The sequence below is a fragment of the Rhagoletis zephyria genome, unplaced genomic scaffold, assembly GCF_001687245.7.
Source record: "Rhagoletis zephyria isolate East Lansing unplaced genomic scaffold, Rhagoletis_zephyria_1.1 Rzeph_scaffold_00675, whole genome shotgun sequence".
Lineage (NCBI taxonomy): Eukaryota > Metazoa > Arthropoda > Insecta > Diptera > Tephritidae > Rhagoletis > Rhagoletis zephyria.
This window is the reverse complement of record NW_016157759.1, coordinates 90,626-112,684: the sequence shown is the minus strand read 5'-3', so window position 1 is coordinate 112,684 and position 22,059 is coordinate 90,626. Positions and strand designations below refer to the sequence as shown.

The 22,059-nt window shown below is 34.5% G+C and overlaps 1 protein-coding gene across 1 annotated transcript; it reads right to left on the bottom strand.

The window, feature by feature from the left end:
* Nucleotides 1-3,413: 3,413 nt before the first annotated feature.
* Nucleotides 3,414-7,246, bottom strand: LOC108360999 (uncharacterized). Its single transcript, XM_017613522.1, has 3 exons — nt 7,243-7,246; nt 4,459-4,596; nt 3,414-3,625 (listed from the first exon to the last, which is right to left on the bottom strand). Exons 1-3 carry the CDS (start codon nt 7,244-7,246, stop codon nt 3,414-3,416), a joined length of 354 nt encoding a protein of 117 aa, XP_017469011.1.
* Nucleotides 7,247-22,059: the final 14,813 nt, after the last annotated feature.

The following is a 22,059-nucleotide window of genomic DNA, read 5'->3' as shown; positions in this document are numbered from 1 at the left end:
AAGAAATTGTATCACTGTTAAGACACTTAAGATGCGTTTGTGTTTGGAATAGTGCCAACAAACAGAATAAATATTACATGTAGATATTGTCTTCCCAGATAGCGCATATTCAATTCTGCCTAAATTACAAAACATCATTTTTGCCCACTCCCAAAGGTTTAACGTAAGGGAAAAATTGATATTTTCAAGCACTATGTCCACATATGTATTTTTTTAAACAAACTTTTTTGCTGAGAACTTATTTAAATTCCAAAAACCGAATGCCAACTTGAATTAAAGGAACCAACACTGAAGTGAGTCAAAATGAAAATAAAAGGGCACAAATTTCTATGTAAAGCAAAACTCTCTGGGAATCCTACGAGACAGCTGCCGGTCATATGACCGGTCATCTAAATGGGAGATCTGCAGTCTTTTGGCATCATATTTTACATCAGAATTGAAGGGATTTCTGAAAAATCTGACCAGTTCTTTTGTGTAACTGTGATTTTGCATCCCTTGTCAACATATGGCCTCGGTTGATGTTAACTTAAGGTCGTTGTTTTACTGCCTTAAAATTGAAGGGAAATTTTTACAGCGTTTTTTATGTGTATTGGTTTCTATTTGAGTGTATTGAGACAATAGGTTTGCTCGTCGAAAATCCAGCGAGAATTATCACTCAAAATATCAGATAGTAAAAAAAAATGCTCCCAAATTCTCTCTCATGTAGAGAAACTTGCAATTTTCTGTACGAACGCAAATTTGCAAGTTTGCAAAAAACAGGATCTACGTGTATATATCTTATCAGTCCGACTTTCTTCAACATACGTTTCAATTTCTTTGTCGGGTTTACTATATCGACTCTGGTTGAGATTGCATTCCGATTAAGAAGAGTTTTTTTTTGCCGAGTACCTTTCAAATCATTGGAATTAACTAAATTAATTAAGTAAACAAGTATTAACTTAAATTTTTAATTTAAAAATAGCTCCAGTTTGTAAATTTTTAAATTTAACGAACTTGTGTATTCAAATTATCGTCGAAAAAAACTCCAACCATGTGCCACAATCATATGTTTTTCCTAATTGCAAATTGTTGCTGGCAAAATTTTTTCCGGCTCGAATTTGTAACTTCTCTCCAAGAAATAGTATTTTTACTCATGATTTATTTAAATAAAACATGTGAAATTTAGTTGAAACATTCTAGCCGTTTTTAGCCGGTTTTATTTGCCAATTTAGCCGGTTCGTCCAAAAAGTTCTGGCAACACTGCTGGTAATGACCAGGAGGATTCCGAGAATAACAAACTTTTACACACAATTGTGGCAGAGCTCGTGGATTTATCAAGCGAATCAGACGACGAGATATTTCAATTGCTTGCTCGGAGTTCTGACAGCGAAGATGATGCTGTTATTGAACAAATTTTAAAAGTTACGCGACGAACACCCAGAAATTGTATAAAAAACTACTTTGAATGTGTAGTACCCACATACACCGACAAAGAATTTGTTACACATTTTCGTATTACGAGGGAGCTATTTAACAATTTAGCAATGAAATATGAGGGAAGCGACATATATAGAAACCTGCGCTCCAATAAGCGATTTTCAGCGCACAAAAGTTTAGCTTGGTTTTTGTGGTTTGCCGGCCATGTATGTATGTATTTATGAACTTTTCTATTTTAATAGAAGGCTGTATAGATGGGACGCACATAGTAATTGACCCCCCTGCTGATCGCAAAGACGATTAAATTGATAGAAAAGGCCACGTGACACTTGTAATGCAAGCAGTTTGCGATGAGAGGAAGAAGTTTCAAAATGTTTTCATTGGATTTCCAGGATCAAGCCACGATAGTTGGGTTCTCCAAAACTCTCCCGTATTTAGAAATTTGTCACTATTATGCGGAGGTAATGATTTGAAATCATAAATAACTAAGGGCCAAAAATATTTTACCATACAACTAGCAAAGGCCGTGTTGTTGTAGAAAATTCGTTTGGCATATTAAAACAATGCTTCAGGCAACTATACTACTGCAAATTAAGGGGAATGAAAAAGTTGTGCCATTTTATAGGAGCATGTTGGGTACTACATAATATTGCCAACGAAAACGATCTAGAGTTTATGGGCGAACACATTAATAACGAATCCGTTGGAGAAGTGGCCAGCAACGAACCAAATACAAGCAACCGAGTTCGAAACCAAATGTTATTTGAAATAGTCTGTTGCTACGTATTTCAAATAAAATTTGGTTTCGAACTCGGTTGCTTGTATTTGGTTCGTTGCTGGCCACTCTCCAACGGATTCGTTATTATTATTATTCTAAGTACATCATTTATTTAAGTAAACTTCAAAAAATAAATAAACTGAATTCTATACCTTAACCTATTACTTCAATTAACACTTTGGTGTGGAAATAAGGAAATACATTCTAACTAAATATCACTCGTGGAAAAAATAAATAGGTGTAGAACATTTTGGCAAGTTTTGACTATTTTGCCTTTGATTTTTAATATTTTTATTGAGCTTTGTACCACGATGGTTTATTAGGAAAAATTGAAAAAGCAACAAAGTCTAAGCGGTAGAAGTTATAGCACTATTTCGGAGATCACCACATCTCCTCATCAGACTTCTTTTTCTAGACTTCAGCAGGGATCGAACCTGCGAATTCGATGTTCAAAGTCAGAAGCGTTAACCACTGAGCTATGTACATCCCGTAAACTCTTGTTGCTAATTCATTTTCCTTATTCAACCAACTACTATCAAGTGCAGCTGATTTGCCGCTATTTAAACTCGACAGCGTGGTTGTTGTTGTCAATTCTATACATCCATTTGCTTATTTGCTTTTTTGTATAGTTTCAGGCAGGCTCTTCCTAAACTATGTATTTGTCAATGTTATTGTGGCTTGTTAACATTTTATTTTTAATATTTTTATTGAGCTTTGTACCACGATTGTTTATTAGGAAAAATTGAAAAAGCAACAAAGTCTAAGCGGTAGAAGTTATAGCACTATTTCGGAGATCACCACATCTCCTCATCAGACTTCTTTTTTCTAGACTTCAGCAGGGATCGAACCTGCGAATTCGATGTTCAAAGTCAGAAGCGTTAACCACTGAGCTATGTACATCCCGTAAACTCTTGTTGCTTAGGAAAATCATAGAATTTAGCAAATTTTTACAAAAATATCGAACTTTTTATTCAAAAGTTGGATATTTAACAAATCTTACCCAAAAAATATGTATATATCTAATCAAAAGTTCGATATTTTATTGAAAATTTGCGAAATTCTATGATTTTCCTAATTTATTACTGCGTTTAAATGTGGATTTATATATGTATGCATATGATGACCATAACATTTATAAAAAATTATTAAATATTTAATAAACAAAAGCCAAATAGTCAAAACTAGCCAAAATGTTGATTAACATTAAGCCTAATACAAATTAGCAATGCTTTTTTGCAATGGCTTCTAAAATTTCGAGCTTTATTTGCTCTCTTTCTTCCTTTCTCTTTTCCCTTTCTTCTTTTTTCTTTAGAAACTCCAACATTTCTTTGGTGTATGCCTTCCTCTCCTCCGCCATATCAGAAAGTTTGGTTTCCAACCTATCAGGTGCAGTTTTTCTTTTTTTCGCTGAGGGGCAGCTCGGAATATCATCTGCAGAAAAAGAAATTTATTGAAAATATAATTAGTATCAAATGTTCAGTTACTGCCAGTAACTTTTGTAATTTTTTTATAAAAAGTTGGTTTATAGTTCAGCAAAAGCCATAAATGTCAAAATTCGAAACTTGAAAATTCGATAACATTTTTTAATTAATTTTCATAAAAATTTTTTGCGAGACTGTTCACAAAATAAATTACTAAAAATCAACCATAATTTGTAGCTACTTCAAACTTCAATCTCATTATACTGGAAAATTTATAGAATTTTCCTAGTTTTTATACAAAATTTGGAATTTTGGTTTTCGTGGTTTTTGTTGAACTATCAACCAGCTTTTTATAAACATATAACAAAAATTATTTAATACGAAAGGATTATTAACAAATTCTTTTTTTGGAGTGGGCCATTTTGACTGGCAGATTTAAATAATACAATTAAGAATAAGTGCAAGTTCTATGCATTATACCTAGCATATGCATAACCTCTTCCCTTACTCCAGGATTTAGTCAGAAATAGACAGAACTAGGCCGGCAAGCAGTCTTAAGTTATGATAAATGTGTGTGCGGAACGACTTCTGGCTAAATCCTGGAGGAAGGGCATAGTCTAACTGTCTTTACACCCGAAATATTGATAGGGCTATTGAGGATATTGTGGAAATAGTCTTGTATTTGCATTCGCAAATTTTGTGCTTGCTAACATGCCACCGTTTGCATTTTATCGTTGTAAATTTACAAATGCACCGAATATGCAAATGCAAGAGCACGTGAACAAGATCCTGAAGAGCCCTTATATATAGTATACATATATAAGTATATCTTATACGATGTACCTGCAGCGGACTGTTCTAAGTCTGAAGCTCCATCTAAACTTGCGCCCGTGTTCTCTGATGCATCGTTGCTCTCCCACAAGAACTCAGGATTTATAGATCGTTTTTCGCCTAGAATGGCATCCAGCTCACTGTGGAATACTAAGAATAAATAAATAAAAAGTAATAGGCAAAAAGTAAAAAAGTAAAAGAATTTTGTTAAACGACAAACCCGTAAACGTACTTATAATAACCTTTGGTAAGGACACGTAATTCTACCTCTACCGCTCTGCTGTTAAGTAGGGTTTTTTTTATATTGCCGCTCGAGAGTCCTAATTTTTTTTTCAATTTGAAGGCAATTGAAACTATAGCCTTGCTCCGCCATCCCCTCTTCAATAATTTTCCACATTTTGGCCTAACGAAACGAAAATTGCTTCACAAAATCCTGGTTTATCTGTCAAACAGTCAGTTTACGCACCTTTTCACAAAGGGGGCGTTTCCGTAAAAGCCTCGTAAACTTACGAGGTTTACTTAAGAAAATTTGAATTAATTTATTAATTTTAATTACATCATTATTTTGACATTTTTTTATTTTTTATTTTTTTTTATTTTTGATTTTATATTATTAATGAATTCATTTTATTCTTTCACTCCCAAAGTAGTGGGTTTGGTCCATAATTGGACTAGTATTTTTCTGTCTATTTTCAACTAGTATGAGACTGGTATATTTCTGACCGAAATCTGACAATTGCCATCTCGTAGGACATCCCCATGTAAAAAATACCCGTTGATTGCATGGAAAAAAGATAGTTGGCTGGCTAGTTGGGCATGCGGTTCATACTAGTTGTGAGGTAGTTAACAACTAGTTCATTTGACTACAGGGTGGTTAAAAATTAACATATTGGTCTAATTTGGTTACTTGAAGTTATCAACACAACATACCCAATTCTCCGCGAAAAACTGTCCAAACCCCGATTACTACCCAAACCGAAATTCCCTGCAAATCGGAGGGAATTTCCCGCGGGTTGACTTTCCTACACGCGATACCTAATTCGTAGGCTGTGTATGTCGACTGGCGTGCTTTGTTGAACACGGCCAAAATCGCTTAGCGGTTACAGCGCCAAATAAGAAGAAGAAGTATGTCGCCTTCTGATTTTTATAGAAATATTTTCTGGCTTCTTTGTTTTCACTATGGATAAAGTAAGTGAAAGTGTAAAGACAAGTGATCGGCTTAATTTTCTGAGTACAAGTGTACATTGTGGATTCCATATTCTGTCATAATAAAAAATTGTCATAATAAAAACGGTTTACTATACAAATGAATGACTTTTATTTATACTTAGATATATAATAATGTGGGCGTGGAACTTGTCTAACCCAGACCGAAGGTTCCTCAACAAACTTGTGGGTTCGAAGAAACGGATTCGTTTCGAGTTCATCCAAACGACTTCTTCAGACCAACGTCGCAACGACTTCGATTCGATGAGAAAAAACGACGTCGGACGACGTTGCACTTTGTATAGAAAAAACTACTTCGTTTCGAGTTCACCCAAACGACTTTACCAGAGCGACGTCGAAACGACTTCGGCAAATCGACGTCGCAACGACGTCGTCTTCGCCTTGGGGTAAATTGGGAAGCAGCGAAGTTTTGCTTAACAGCCAGTGCTCGGACTTTACCCCATTTGTGGAATAGATAACGCTTTTTTTGCTAAATTTCATTTCTACTACTTCTACCACCGTACGCTAAAAAACTTTCAGATCTTGAAACTTCTTTTTTTATTTGTTCATTTGCGCCTTAATGAATGGGCATTTTCTATAACAAAAAACAACATTGCTTGCTGCGACGTCGACACATGTATGATATGATCTTCCTCGTGCGTCTTAAAGGGCGTTTCCACGACAACCGAATCACGTGGTTCGCTCTCTCAATTACGAACGGCGAATCAATCTGTTTACACGACACATTTGTGATTCACTTTGCATTTCTGCTTCTTGTTCTTTGCTTTTGTTTATTGTTTATTGTGCATTTCCACTAGGGATGTCATGTCTATCGATTTGCATAGGATTTTTCAGATAATGTTTCACAACAAAATTTGTTATTATCAAAATTGTAATAAATTTGAAATAAATTACTGCAACTGAGCTAATTATGTTTCTAACGGAACTTCTTGCAGCCATTTAAATTTTTTGGCAAAAGTCACTTCTTTTTTTGGAACAATTGAAAAACTGGAATGACGGTTCAATGTACCGTAGATGTCAGTTTTAAAAAAAACATCGATAAATCGATGCATCGATTCATCGACTATTTATACAAAATTGTCGATGCATCGAAGCAAAACTTCGATATTTTCGATACATCGATGTTTTTCCGACATCCCCAATTTCAACGGTGGAGAAAAAATGTGTAGTGGTTAATTAGCTAAATCAATAGTTTTAACGCATCTAGCTATTTTTTCAATGTTTGTGCTGGTGGGGATGTGTGTGGTCTATGTGTTTTGACAGCCGTTATCGATAAAATTTGAGAAGACAACGATTTGTTCTTGATTCGCATGGTGATTGGATCTGAATCACCCACGAATTAAGTGATTCGCTCTAAAAATTTTGTATGGCGAATTACGTGATTCGGTTCTTAATTGGGACGCCAATCACGAATGAGAGAGCGAATTACGAATGGGAGAGCGAATCACTTAAATTTTACACGTATCAAATCTTCAAAATGAACTGTGTAGTATGCAAAGATAAAACAGAACGAACCAGTGGAAATAAAATTGACTGTTCCAAAAGTGGAACGTATTCAGTCTCTATTACCCATTTTTCTAGCGTCAGGAACGCTGGCTGGGCTGTTTTGGTCACCTGTGGGTTCCCGCGGGCTCGTGTGGAACAAACCTAATGTAGCTCTCAAGCGAATGTACGTAGAAATGCAGCAAACGACCAAGAATGATAGAATACAAGATTGCGCCAATCGAGCTGAGAGCAACTGGGTATAACGTCACATTATTTTGAGAATGAGAGTGTAAAGAATAATTTGGAAGAAGAAGAGGAAGAAGCGAACAAGTGGTGATGTAAAACTAAGTTGAATTGTACCTACTCTTCAGCTTCTTAAATTTGAACGTACATTCGGTACAAGCACATTATTTTAGGTACATTTGGAACGTAGTAAATTAGTGTTTCATGTAAGTAGAAAAATTGTTATGGTACAAACAGAAAGTGTAGTCCACCAACTACCAAAAATTAATGCACATAAAAATACATGTTTACTGTTTAGGTACGTATATCAACTTATAGGTACAACTTTTCGGCAAATTGGTACAATATGAAAATTTAATATTCATCACTTGTGCGAAAAAATAATAATGTGACGTCAGCGAAAGGGTGGAGAAAAAGAGGACTAGCGGTCCCCGGAAGGCGCCACCTTTGTTTCGCTGCATCGTGGCAAACGAGGAGCAGTCAACAAGTCAGAAACCATGTGAGCAGCGCAATGCATTGACCGCAGCAGAGCAAGGGGTTGGTTTACTCCTACGTGAGCAGTGCAGTGCAAGCGATGAAGGAATCAAAAACAAAATTACTCTTCAGCTGTTATATGAAGACATACATAACTTAAAGCAAATAAATATTGACTTTCTCACCACTATACAACAACTGAAGGAGAGAATAAAGCACTGAAGGCAAAGGTGTCGAAAATGGAAAGCACGCTGAGCTGGAAAGAACAGAAACAACTAGAGCAAATTCCCAAATTTTTTCACCGCGGCGCCTTTGTTGTACTAAAAAAATTTAGCGGCACCCCTACTCTTCAAATGTATACGAAAACAAGAAAACACAACGCAAACTTTATGCTCCTTTAGCTTTAATGTGAGGACTGAAATTGTTTTGATGATTTCATTATTTCCTTTAAGTTTATTGGGAGCTTTGGACAATTTTACCCTGAAATCATTTGACGCTGAAAGCTTGCTGGTGTATTTGTTTTTAACCGACTTCACAAAAAGGAGAAGGTTATCAGTTCGTCGGAAAATGAATGAAATTTGGATAGTGGTGGCTTTGGCAGGTACCAGGTAGTAAAGGTGTATAAAATATTTACCACCTGAAATTCGTGATAGTATAAAAGTCATTTATACTCGTATTAACATTAGAAACCACGTCGTTCATTGCCAGACACTTACCCTTTTTTCTTATAAAATTTTTTTAAATTAAATTAAATTAAATTTTGCAAAAAATAGGCTTTGTGGCATAGCAAATAGCCATTGGCCTTAACAAATTTTGTAAGAGATTGGAATTCAACTTGAAAGGACCGCCGTCTCCGATAAGTAACTAACAAAGTATAATTTTTATCAGTTTTTTCATGCTCGCACCTACGCCTTTAAAGCGTCTGGCAAGATGAAGGAACTATCGAAACGGTCTGGCAAGTGAGGAAACATCTTTTGATAGTTCCCCAAGTGACATATATAAAAATCAGCTTTTATACTATGACGAAAGTATAACTTAAAATTTTCATGGTTTAAGGGTGTCTGGCAGGGGGTAGGAACCATGCTAAGTGTCTGGCAATAAACGACGTGGTCTCTAATGTCATTACGAGTAAAATATATAAAAACTGACTTTTATACTATCACGAATTTGAGGTGGTATTTTATACACCTTTACTACCTGTTACCTGCCAAAGCCACCACTAACCAAATTTCATAGTCTGGGTTTGTTATTACCTGCGTTGGGGGCATACATAGGGCATAACGAAGGTCTAGCCGTCGCTGGCTCTTGCTCTATAAGCATTTGTTGAAAATGCAATCTCACATAGAAATGTAAAAGTAAAAGTCACTAGTATTTTTGATGCAATCTTGCCAACAGCAGAGTTTTCTGCGCACACTTGCATCCAAAACTCTCTTGGCTCACTTCGTAGTATTTAAAATTCAAAGTGCTGTCTTCACTGATGTCCAGAAGGTTTTCAAAAGCTTAATTTGTCATCTTTTCGGGTCACATGAAAACGGGTTTATTATCCAGCTGTAGACATCCCCAGAGTCAATGATGGGAAAATATTCGACAATGGTTTTTTCTAAACCTTCCAACGCTGGTAATGCTCGTTAACGCTAAGAAAATAACTTTTACAGCCAGTTTCACGAAAGCAATTTAAGTGAAAAATGATTTTAATTTTTTTAATATGATATGGAAATTGACAGCAAATAAAAAATAATTTTTCATTTAAATTGCTGGTGAAACCGGCTGTTATCAATTTTCTTAGCGTTAACTTTGAAGTTATGAACATTTGTACGTTTTTCTGATTTATTTTGTTTATTTATGGGGTTTTTTTGCAAATTGTTAGAAATTCTAAAATATACATGTCACCAATAAACAAAATCTCGACGTACTAGAAAAAAACCAAAAATTTATTTTAATTTCGCAGGCCTCTGTTATCTTCGCAGCGTCATCCAATACGGGTTTTAAATCTAGTGGCGGCATCTCCCTGGCCGCCAGGGAATACCGACGGATCATACTGTGACTTCTCGTGGCGTTTTCTGCCTCTTGCGTCATCCTAGACATCGCTCCTTTCGCTTTTCCAACCACTGAAAATATCCGCACACTTGCTCCATTTCAAACCATTTTTATGTACAAATTTGTCGATAGCTTTAAAACGCTAGTGGTGTAAGTGTCAAGTACTTCGCTCATCAAAAGTTCTTCTTCGATTTGCATTCCGAATGGGTACCTCACTAACACGAGAAGAACATTAAGTCCCACTACGTCGGTGCTTTCGGCAAGCTGCAAACAAAAAATTTCGCAAGTTTTCAAACTTTTTATAAGTTCGTTCTCGACTGCCTCTAAAATCGTGTTAATTCGCTCTTTCACAGTGTGATTGTGAAGTTCCAAAGAATAAGTAACATACATATACAGTGACGAGCAAAACTGTAACATGGTTTAACACTTTTTATTTCAGCCACCGCCATATTTCCGAGTTCTAAAGACTTTCATACTTTTGCTGTATATTCTTGTTGGTACGTCCCTACTCCCTCTCTCATAATGATTTGAAGTCAATCCAATAACAATAATAAAACCAGCAGACAAAAATGTTAATTATGGCAGATGTTACAGTTTTGCACTCATATATTTTTAAGAACTTTTTAACAATTTTAACGAGAAAAAAGAACTACTAACACAATGTTCAGTACCCTTTTTCTTGTTTTAGTTTCTGGGTGCGATTTGGCATACCTTATTTTTTTCTCTGTAAAACTTCTGGAGGTATATCCTCCATATATCCTTAGTTTGTTTTCACAGCTCATGTACTCGATTATACGGACTTGGATACTTAATAAGCTGTGCTTCTAGTTGATTTCGCAAATTCTCGATGAGATTTATGTCCGCGGTTTGTGGAGGTCATTTCAAATAGCAAATTTTTGCTTTTGTATCCAGTGTTTGCGAACATATGCAATATGTTTTGGGTGATTTTTCAGCAGAAACTCTCATTTTTCGACTAGATCTTGCATATTTTGTTGAAATATGAACAGATACTCTTTCTTACGCATAATGCGTACTAACGGACCAAAAATATTTTTGAAATACAACCCCAAACAATTAAGATCCTACCACTGTGATTCACAGTTTGCCGTACATGATGCGCTTAGGCTTAATTTGGGTCTCTGATCCACACTCTATAAAGTGCATGTAAAACTACTACTGAAAAGTGTTTATTTTTCAACCAGAATCTGTTCAAGTATACGCACAAGATGTTCAAGATTTGGTTTTGAACATGAGTTGTTTAAAATATACGCATGAAATGTTTAAAATTACAAACATTTTGAAAGTAAAAATATATTTTTTACAAATAATAAATACTAAGTGCCAGGGGCGCACGCAGGCATATATTTTTGGGGGGAAAGGGTTTATACTTCTAAATATATATTATCAGCAAATACTGAAAATTCGCTCTTTAAAATACATTTATGAAAGTTTTATTTACAGTATGAAATAAATAAATAAACGTTTTAAAGTATCATCAATTGCATTTTATTTACATAAAATTTACAAAGAACTCAGACTATTTAAAACCGGCTTCAAAAAAGGGGAGGTTATCAATTCTTCGGAGTATTTTTACTTCTTTTATTTATTCCACCGCATAACTTTGCACCGCGTGAACCGATTCCAATAATTATTTTTTCTACCGGAAAGATGGTACCTTAAGGGTCGTCTCGTAATTTGGTTTAGATCCGATCATTAAATCATGAAAAAATTAACGGTTAAAGATGCACTCAACTTTCAAAAGTAATACAAAATTTTACAAAAGAATTCTAATATAAATAAATTAAATAATTTCACGAAATTTTTACACTTTTTTATTAATTTTCGTCGATTTCTGGTTTCTCATTTCTTAATAATTCGAATGACTAAAATTTAACTGAACTTGTATTTTTATCATGTAGCTCATTTTGGTGGAACGAATTCGAAGTTAGCAAATTAAATCTTCGAATGCTTATTAAGTACATATCAGTGGTAAACTTTTTTAGGCTGTAAAGTGTAAAAAGCAACAGTAAGTGAGTATGCATTGCATATTTTTAGGACAATGTTTTCATTCGCAGTTAAATTTTAAAGAGCTCTCAAGAAAAAAAGAAAAATTCTTACGAATTGACGCACAAGAAATGAAAAAGAAAATTTTTTCTTTCAAAATTTCTTAAATCATAATAAACTTAACCCCAAAACCCACCCCTTGTGTGCACACACTAGGAGAGGAAACTGGTTACCTCTCTTTATATGCGTAAATTTAAACGAAAATTTCTTAGAGGAAATTTTAAACATTTTATGTGTAAACTGTGAAAATGTGAACAATAAATGTTTAAAACTCAAAAAACAAATTTGAAATTTGTTCTACGCCACACATATGGTAAGTAAGTAAGCAAGCAATGTTTAAATTTGCATTCATTAAGAGAGGAAACTGGTTACCTATCTCAATATGCGCAAATTTAAACAAAAATTTTTTAGAGTGCAATACCATGCCCGGCCATCTGATTGAAACCGATTAATTTAGTCTTGTCAGACCAAATAACCTTCAATTGAAACTTAAAAATATGTTTTTAATTGCATTCTGAACGGCCTAACATATCCCAATAGGCAACGGTTCGGTTTTCGTGCGATGCAGCGAAATGCAGCCACACTCGCACATGTATTATGATCAAATTTGCTTTTTTCTTCTTTATGATGCCTTTGCGCTCAATTTGGCAATTCTTCGCCTCGCTGTCTATTGATTTGCATTAAAGTTTAATACCTTAAGCGCTTCTGTAATAGTGGCTGCATCGCTACTTGCTGCTAAGTTCACAAGATATGGTACCGTAATATTTTTTAGCAGACTTCCTTTGTCCTTGGGAACACTTTAGGCTATATTTTTTCTAAGTCTTAACATTTTCTAGTAGCAAATTCCAAAATTTTTTGCCACTTTTTATGCGGTTCCGTCTTTCCGCAGTAAATCTATTATTTACATTTATGGTTCCTGATTAACTATGTTATTTACTGGTGATCACTTCTTCAATAAATAACAATATAGAAAAAAAGTCATCTGACTTCCAACTAAGTAAAAGATAACTGTCAAATGCAAAACTGAGAGTGAGTGCAAAACTGTCACATCTGCCTTAATTTACATTTTTGTTTGCAGGTTTTTTTATTGTTGTTGTATTGACTTCAAATCGTTATGAGAGAGGGAGTAGGGATGTACCAACAAGAATATACAACAAAAGGATGAAAGTCGTTAGAACTTGGAAATATCGCGGTGGCTGAAATGAAAAGTGTTACACCATGTTACAGTTTTGCTCGTCACTGTATGTACACGTGCGCGAAGCTGCTGCGCTTGTCGCGAGAACAGCCCAGCCAGCAAAAAATCTGAAAATTAATACGAAAACGGGAAGAAAAGTGTATGAAACGCGGACTAGGTCTACAAAAGTATCGATAATGGTTGTGAAAAGGGTACGTTTTCGGCTATTTTTTTGAAAATTTTCTGATTCAATTTTTCGTTGATAAAACGTGCTGGGGAACTACGCTTAAAAGCCAAATACACCACACAAGCGTGGTGCTAAGAAACAAGTAATTTTTAGCAAAAAAAAACCGACTTAAAAAATATATATATCTATATATATTTCATGTTCCAATGATCGGATCTAAACCAGATTAGTATGGGACCACCTCTGAGACACTACCTTTCCGATGCAAAAAGAATTTTCGAAATCGGATGACGTGGTCCAAAGTTATGCGATAACATACATAAAAAAAAAAATATTCCGACGAACTGATATCCTCCTCCTTTTTTGGAAGTCGGTTAAATATTAAACACATCGCTCTTTTTATTACCTTCCTTTTATTAGCTCGGGATGTAACTATGTAATATTGATGCGCCTAAAAGATGCAGCGATTTCTATTCTCAAGTTACATACCTGATGAGAGTACGAAAGGCAATTATAATAGGGAGGTTTTAGTTTTTTAAACTACAATTTTATTATTTGATGCTGATGTTAAAAATGTTTATATTAATGTTAATATTAAACTGCTTAACTAGTTATAACCAATTTATTTCTGCTAATAGGTTGAAAAAAAGCATTTTAACCCATTTTGTCAAACAACGTCGTAACGACGTCGTTTCCGACTCGTTCTGGTGAACAATTTCTTCGCCGGCGACAGTCGCAAACGACTCGCCGGCGAACTCGCCGTCGGATGAAAAGCACAGTTCGCCGGCGGGCCGCAAAAGCGACTCGCCGGCGGGTCGAAAAAAACCACTCCCCTGCAGACCGCAAAAACGATATACCAGCGAACTGCAAAACGATGCTCAAAATTGCTAGAAAATTAAAAACTTTTTTTTAGTTTAAAATAGTTTAATTAAATTCACTTGATTTTTTTTTCAAAGTTTTTTAAATACCCTGCAAACCAAAGTTCCCGAAATCTTAACGAAATCTTTAGGAGTATCTGATTTCTGTAACGATTTTTTTCCGAATCTTCAAAGAAAATTATATGAAGTGGTTGACACGAACTCGTAAAGAAATTTCTGTACGAAAAATAAAGAAAATTCTGAAAAAAGTCTGCAAGAAATTCTTCACATAGCAGCATTATTTTCATTTCTTCACCGATTTTCTTCCGAAATTTCGTAAAAGAATGGAAGTGTGCGTAATTTATTTCATTTAAAAAATTCGGAAAAAAATCGGATGGGATCTTTCCGAATTCGTTAAAATTTCTTTACGATGCAGAATACTCTGAAAAAATGGTTTGCAGGGTATACATAAATACCTCAATATTAATTAAAAAGAAAAATAAGGAAAATATTCAGCCATAAAATAAAAACAAAAATTTTAATCTTATACTACACCCTGAGTCAAAAATATTGGCAAGTTTTAGCAATTTATTTTTTTGTTACTTCATTTTAGTTATCTTTAAAATTAATTTAAATTGGGTTTATTTTTTAACAAGGACCATGTAGTTGTAGGGTGCAGTAAACATACATATGTATGTATATATAAAAAAATTTCAAGCCTTTAGAAAAGAGCAAACTAAATATTTCGTTTATGGTTTCAAACTTTGTACAGAACAATTTTCCCCATATGAAATACCATCAGCTACTATTTACTACTCAAATTCCGCAATGCCTTGAAGGAGCTCTTTATAGACACGACGTAGTAGATATATGTAAGATCTTTAAAATTAAGGTGGCCAATAAATTGCATTTTATCACATTAATTTCCCAAACATCGTACGTAACGACGTCGTCTTCGCCCTGTGGAAAATTGGGAAGTACCTATAGTTTAACAACTCTACTAATCAAAAAATCTGAAAGTGAGAGGGCTGTTGATATAAGAACTTTTGAGGATCTAACTGCTATCTCAACATAAGTAGATAGCCGTAAGCCTGTGTTTAAATAAATGATATTGAGCCCAGTTCTTTCAGTCGGCAGTCCTGCCGTGTATTTTATTAACGATTTTCACGTGTTAGCATCAGAGCCTAATTCCTTTTTAGTTTTACATCAAAATGTACGTAGCCTAAGACAGAGTTTATTTAGATCCCCCCCTTCGTCAGTGAAATGATTCTTTTTTTTTTTTTGAATTAATAACACAATACTATTTTACCCTTCCGATTTTTATTTTTTTTTATTTCAGACTGATGACAAGTTATCTTTTAATGAATATATAAAATTATCGGTTGGTGGATTATGTATTTGAATATCTGCGAAATACACTAGGCCAGTGCTCGTCAAACTTTTGAGTGTGACGGACCGGCTGCAGTTTTTCTATTACGTCGGGGACCGGTACCTTTTTTTATTGATTATTTTTCGTTTACGATCATCTCACATATGTATTAAAATTTATTTAAATGAATTTCTTTATTAGCCGAGTGTCTATATATGACCTATTACCATTTAATGATAGCAGATATTAGCGATTTTTTATGAATGTTTAACAAATTTAAGTTGTTTTTATTATACAAGTTGTATATAGCCTCATTAAACAGTAATATAAAACATCAAAAAATCGTTGTCCATTTCGCGACGCCCTTTGCGGACCGGCGACTTATGGCTTACGGACCGGCACCGGTCCGCGGACCACCACTTTGGCGAGCACTGCACTAGGGCATTTGGCTTAGTTCTCCACAGTGTTGGGAAATAATCTATAATCTATACAAAAACTGCACTTTTCGACTGTAAATTGTATCGACTTTTTAATTTTCTCATATGCATGCATGCATACATAGATTCCCTTCAAGACCAATGCTTTGATGGTATTCACGGGAAAGTTTATGTAGGTACATTTACATATTTTACACTTTTAACATAAATGTCAAGGCAGATATTTTAAGATACACTTCTGGATAAAAGAGACATCTTCTTTGAATTCAGTACTAAAACTTGATATTTCAAGTGCTTATCAAAACTTTATACATGTTAACTAGATTGGCCATTTATTTTAAAATTATATAATTTTAATTATTTGTTTATAAAAATGCAGTTTACACTTTAACAAAACCCGTATAAATCCAAGGTTTAATCTTTGCGCAACATTAACAAAATCAACAAACTTTCGTAAAGACTTTTAATTAGATTTCCTATAAATACATATTTGGAGTATGCAGTTTTGTAGCCCGATCAATTCAAATAAAGCGCAAGTTTAAAATACATAGCTGCGACTTATCGTTCATTTTTAATATATTTTTTTTTTTTGATGAAGGCGTTGCTCATTTTCTTCATTAAAAAAATCGTCGAACATACTTAGATAATATGGAAGAAAATTACCGACATCGTCAAAAATATGCCATACATCAACTGTAAATCACAGCTACTTTAAATTTGCACTTTATTGGACTAAAATTGAATGAGCTAAAAAACTGCAAAATATTAAGAGATAAAATTGAAATAGAAAGTACAAAATTTTTACGAAAGTTTGTCAATTTTTGTTTAATGTTGTTCAAAGAATAATCTTATTTTCATTTAGTGTTTGTTAAAGAATAAACTATATTTTTATAAACAAATAATTCAAATTAAAATATAATAAAATAAATAGTCAAATCTAGTCAATATGTGAGTGTCGTAAAGTTATGATAATTAAGAACATCTCTTTCTTAATTAACGATGACACTGTTTCTATATGAAGCTGATTTCAACATTTTGTTTTAATAAAATTTAGTATCGAAAATATTCTTTCAAAACTTGCCTGGTTCGTTCAAAACCTGTTTTCAAAACTTATAAAGGCAAAAACGAGAAGGCGAAGACAAAAAGAGAATAAAAAAATTTCCCGCAGTGAATTTTCAGATTTTTAAAACGGTATAGTAATTTAGTTTTTTAAATTTAAATAAAGCATGAATACCCCATGGAATAAACGAGTAGATAAAAAATATATAACGGTAAAACTGGCACATACATAAATATATGAAAGAATGCACTCAGGCGACGCCTCTAGCCATTGTGTGTAACAAATTTAAGTTATCGATGGGATTTTTTTTTTTCATTCCCCCCCAAAGCCAAATCCTGGCTACGCCTCTATTACAAGATATAGCCTTATAAGCGCTGATGTGATAAAAATAGCTTTAAGAGTAAACAATGACATGCTAAGTTTCGTTTGCATATATAGATTTCACTCGCAGTGCCTAAATCTCTTTCATGAAGAGCTTTCAGTTTTGTAAGGTACAGAGAAAGGAAAAAATCTCTCGATTATAGGAGACTTTAATTTTGATCTATTAAGTACCAAAGTTGAGTTAGATAAGTACGTTACACTCATGGCAAGCCATGGCTTATTCTCTTTTGTTAATGACCACTTGTATCGAAGATGTTTTTGGTCGATTCGCTAACATATCACATAATGAACTCGTAGGTATATACCTCGATCTTGGCGTTTCGGATCACTGCATGACTGGTCTTCGATTGAGCAATTTTCAAAATGAGCGAAGTAACAATATAATGTTATCACCAGCCTCTTAAATACGAAAGCTGGGAAACAGTTTATGCTGAGGAAGATTTTTCTAAAGCATACAGCTTGTTTATAAATATACTAAAAGTTCACATAGACAGGTCAAGTTGCACTTTGCCTCCAAAAAGATCCTAGGTTATACTAGCCTGGATTAATAAACTCTTATAACTAAAATTAAACTTAAGAACAAACTGCGTAAAATGTCCTACAAAAAGAAATGTAAAGCTGAAAAAAACGTGCAACTCGCTTAACTTACACTGTAAAAAAAGAAATTCGCTATAGACACGATATGTACTACCAAAATATGGTCGCGGCTGCTCAAGAAGACCTTAAAAAGGAATGGAGGGTAGTTAATAACATTATCTGTTGTAATCAAAAGAGTCATAGTAACGCGATTGGATATCGACGGTGTGTATATTTCGGATCCTTCGCAAGTTACTACTGAGCTCAATGATATCTTCGCCACAATAGGTCAAGCCTCATTAGCCAGCAGCAACCTCATGCACTGTAAATGTTATACTGAGTCTACATTCACTCCCCCAAAGGTAGTTTCTTCTTTGATCCAATATCTGGCTCAAAGTTACTAAATTGAATAAAATCTTTGAAAAATTCTAGCTCAAGTGGGTATGATGGCATATCAAATCGAACTTTAAAGAACATTTCACTCAATATTGTGGACATTTTAAAACATTTGTTTAATCTTAGTATTGTCACTGGAGTCTTTCCGGAGGACTTAAAACGTGCTATTGTGACCTCTATTTAAAAAAGGAAATACGAAGGACAAAAATAACTACAGGCCTATTTCCCTACTATCGTCTATATCAAAAATATTTGAAAAAGCCTTTAAGTGCGGAATTGTTGCTTATCTTCATAAAATTAATTTCTTTAGTCCAAACCAATTCGGTTTCAGGACTGGTCTTTCAACGCACTCCTTCAATTTTGCTCCTTTATCTACAAAGCGATGGATGAACAGATAAGAAAGTCTAAGTTCGGGCGGAGCCGAACATTAAATACCCGGCGAAAGTATTAAATATATGTTTTCCACCTTTCCGAAAGCTACCGCTACATGATAAGCCGGCGTGTATAAATTTTAAGTAAACTAGCGTCCTTAAATTTCAAAATATTGAAATTTCAAGCATTTCTGAAATTTACCGTTATATGAAAAGCGGCCGTAATTTTAGTCCGATTTCAACAATTTTCAATGGTTTACTTTTATGTGGCAAGCACAATAACCATACCGAGTTTGGTATAAATTGCTAGAACGGTTAGCGAGATACATATACGTGATCATAAGTGGGCGGTGCCACGCCCATTTTCCAAAATTTTATCATAAACGTATTTCCTGGCAAAGAATTGTTGCAACCATCATTTTGAATAAATTAGCTTTAATATTTACTGATTTATCGAGGATTTCGTATTTCTCGAAATTACCGTTATATGGGATGTGGGCGTGGTTATTGTCCGATTTTAAAAATTTTCGGCCATTTGGTATGCTGTACCAGGGCCAACAACTGTGCCAAGTTTGGAAGAAATTGGTGCAGCGGTTACCAAGATATACACATGTAACCATAAGTGGGCGTGGCTACGCCCATTTTCAAAAAAATGTTAATATTCTTATTTTTCGTCTAAAATTCTTTATAAATATCAATTTTGAGTGAATTATCTTCAGTAGTTACTAAAATATCGCAGTTTTTGTATTTCTGAAAATTACCGTTATATGGGAGGTAGGCATGGTTATTGTCGATTTTGCCCATTTTCAATACCATCCGTCCTACGCCCGAAAGAAGTACACGTACCAAGTTTCGTTAAGATATCTTAATTTTTACTCGAGTTATCGTGTGCACAGACGGACGGACAGACGGACGGACGGACGGACAGACAGTCACCGCTTAATCGATTTCTCTTTTCATTCTGATCATTTATGTATACATTTGTCTATATCTATCTCCATTCGTTTTGCCTGTTACAAACAACCGTTATGTGAACAAAGTTATAATACCCTTGTGCACAAGTGCGCTCGGGTATAAAATAAGAACTGTGCTAGCCTTTTTGTTCGTGGAACGAAAGCATTTGATATGGTTGATCATTCTATTCTTTTACACAAACTCAATCTCGCTGGTTAAAATCTTACATAACAAACAGAATGCAAAGTGTGAAAATTGGCAATGTGTTTAGTTCAACCAAATTTATAAACCTAGGCGTTCCTCTAGGTTCAGTCCTCGGCCTAATCTTATTCTTGGTTTACATTAATTCAATATTTTCGTTGCCTTTCGCAGGAAGCGTGTAACAATGATGTTATCTTTCACGGTTCTAACTGCATGCGGCACAAGTCATGTCATAATATATGTTCTGATCAAACTAGTGTAATCAATTTTGATCGTAATATCGCTTGTGATAAAAATTGTTTCAAGGTAGAAGTGGTTGCCGAATTTAAATATCTGGGTATTATAGTGGATCAAAATTTAGGTTGGACCTCGCATATTTCTGCCATTAAAAAGTATTTATTGGCAATGATACTGTCATTCTATGGTCTTAAAAAACTATGTTCTAATAAAATATTAAAATTGGTATGCCATGGGCTATTTCACTCTAGGATGCAGTATCGGATAAGTTGTTGGGGTGGTGCATACACTAACAAGCTACGCCGCTACTAACTTTACAAAAGTGTCTCATTCGAGGAGTATGTAATGCCAACCGATTAGCACATTCTATGGATCTTTTTAAAAAGTTAAATGTTCTTCCTGTGAGACACTTGTACTATTATAAGGTTGTCAAAATATACTTTATAAGATGTGGCTATCAACAAAGCCACATACTCTATGTACTTATAGCTTAATAAGTAACCACACCACACCTTACCACCACACATTTTCGTAACTTTTATTCCGCGATATCTTGCAAGCTATTTAATATTCTTCCTAAAAATATAAAACTCAATAGAAGATTGTTGACTTCATGATGCAATATATTTTCACTATTACCAAGGGATTTGAGAAAAATTAGATTTTCGACCCGCCCTATTGACCAGCTTGGTAATATTTACAATAACCCCTTAAGTTTTACATTTATATTTACAATTTACTTTGCCTATTACGATTGATTTATGTATATAAATATATATATTAATTTATCCAACTCTATTTTATAATATATTTATTTTTTTATTTGAATTTTTAGTTTCTAACTGTGCTGTGTTTTTCATTCAGTAGGGGTTAAAATCACTCACGTTTTATCTTAGGATGGTGCCTTTTATATAGAAGAAAATGCTTAGAACCGTCAGTTAAAAAAATTATTAAAAATTAACGCGATTTCCTGGCGTCTTGAAATTTTCACTTTTGCCAACTTAAATTGGACTACAAAACTGCATACCTAAAAATTCTGAAGGAAAAGTTTAAAATTTTTGGGCATAATTGTTAAAGTTTTTGAATTTTTATAATTTTTGTAAGTAGTTTGAGATGTAGATTTATGTGATTGTGGTTAGGTAATGAGCTAGACTTTTATAAAAAAAAACTATAAACATTAGATTAACAAAATTAAAAACCAAAACTGATCAAAATGTAACTTAACACGTTCGCTACCAGGCGTCACATATATGTGTCAGCTGGGTTTTAGCGTGGGACCGCGGACACAAATGTGCGACGCCGCTTTCTTCTTCTTCTTCTTCTTTATTGGCGCTGTAACCGCCTAAGCGATTTTGGCCGAGTCCAAAACAGCACGCCAGTAATTTCTCTTCTGTGCTAACTGACGCCAATTGAACGCTGACGCTGAATTTTAAGTGTGTGATCTTTGTACGACGAGATAGGACTTTACTTCTCAATTTCCTACTCAGCCCAAAGTAGCACTTGTTGGCAAGAGTGATTCTCCGTTGGATTTCAAGGCTGACATTATTATTGGTGTTAATGCTGGTTTCCAAATAAACGAAGTCGTCTACTTTTTCAAACTTGTAACTGTACGCTCTTGTAAAGTATTGTGCCTGAGCGGTTCAGTTCTGCGGCTCTTGTTATCTTCTCCAACATCAGATTAAAGAAATCACACGAAAGGGAGTCCCCTTGTCTGAAACCTCGTTTGGTATCAAACGGCTCGGAGAGGTTCTTCCCTATTCTGACGGAGCTGGTGGTATTTCTCAACGTAATTTTACTTAGCTGTATTAGTTTCGCGGATATACCAAATTCAGAAATCGCGGCATAAAGGCAACTTCTCTTCGTGCTTTCGAAAGCGGGTCTTT

Bases quoted from the DNA above. Each gene is read 5' to 3' on its own strand.
- LOC108360999 (XM_017613522.1), bottom strand. The intron at 3,626-4,458 runs GTACATCGTATA...CTTTTTCTGCAG, and splicing joins CTTAGAACAGTCCGCTGCAG to ATGATATTCCGAGCTGCCCC.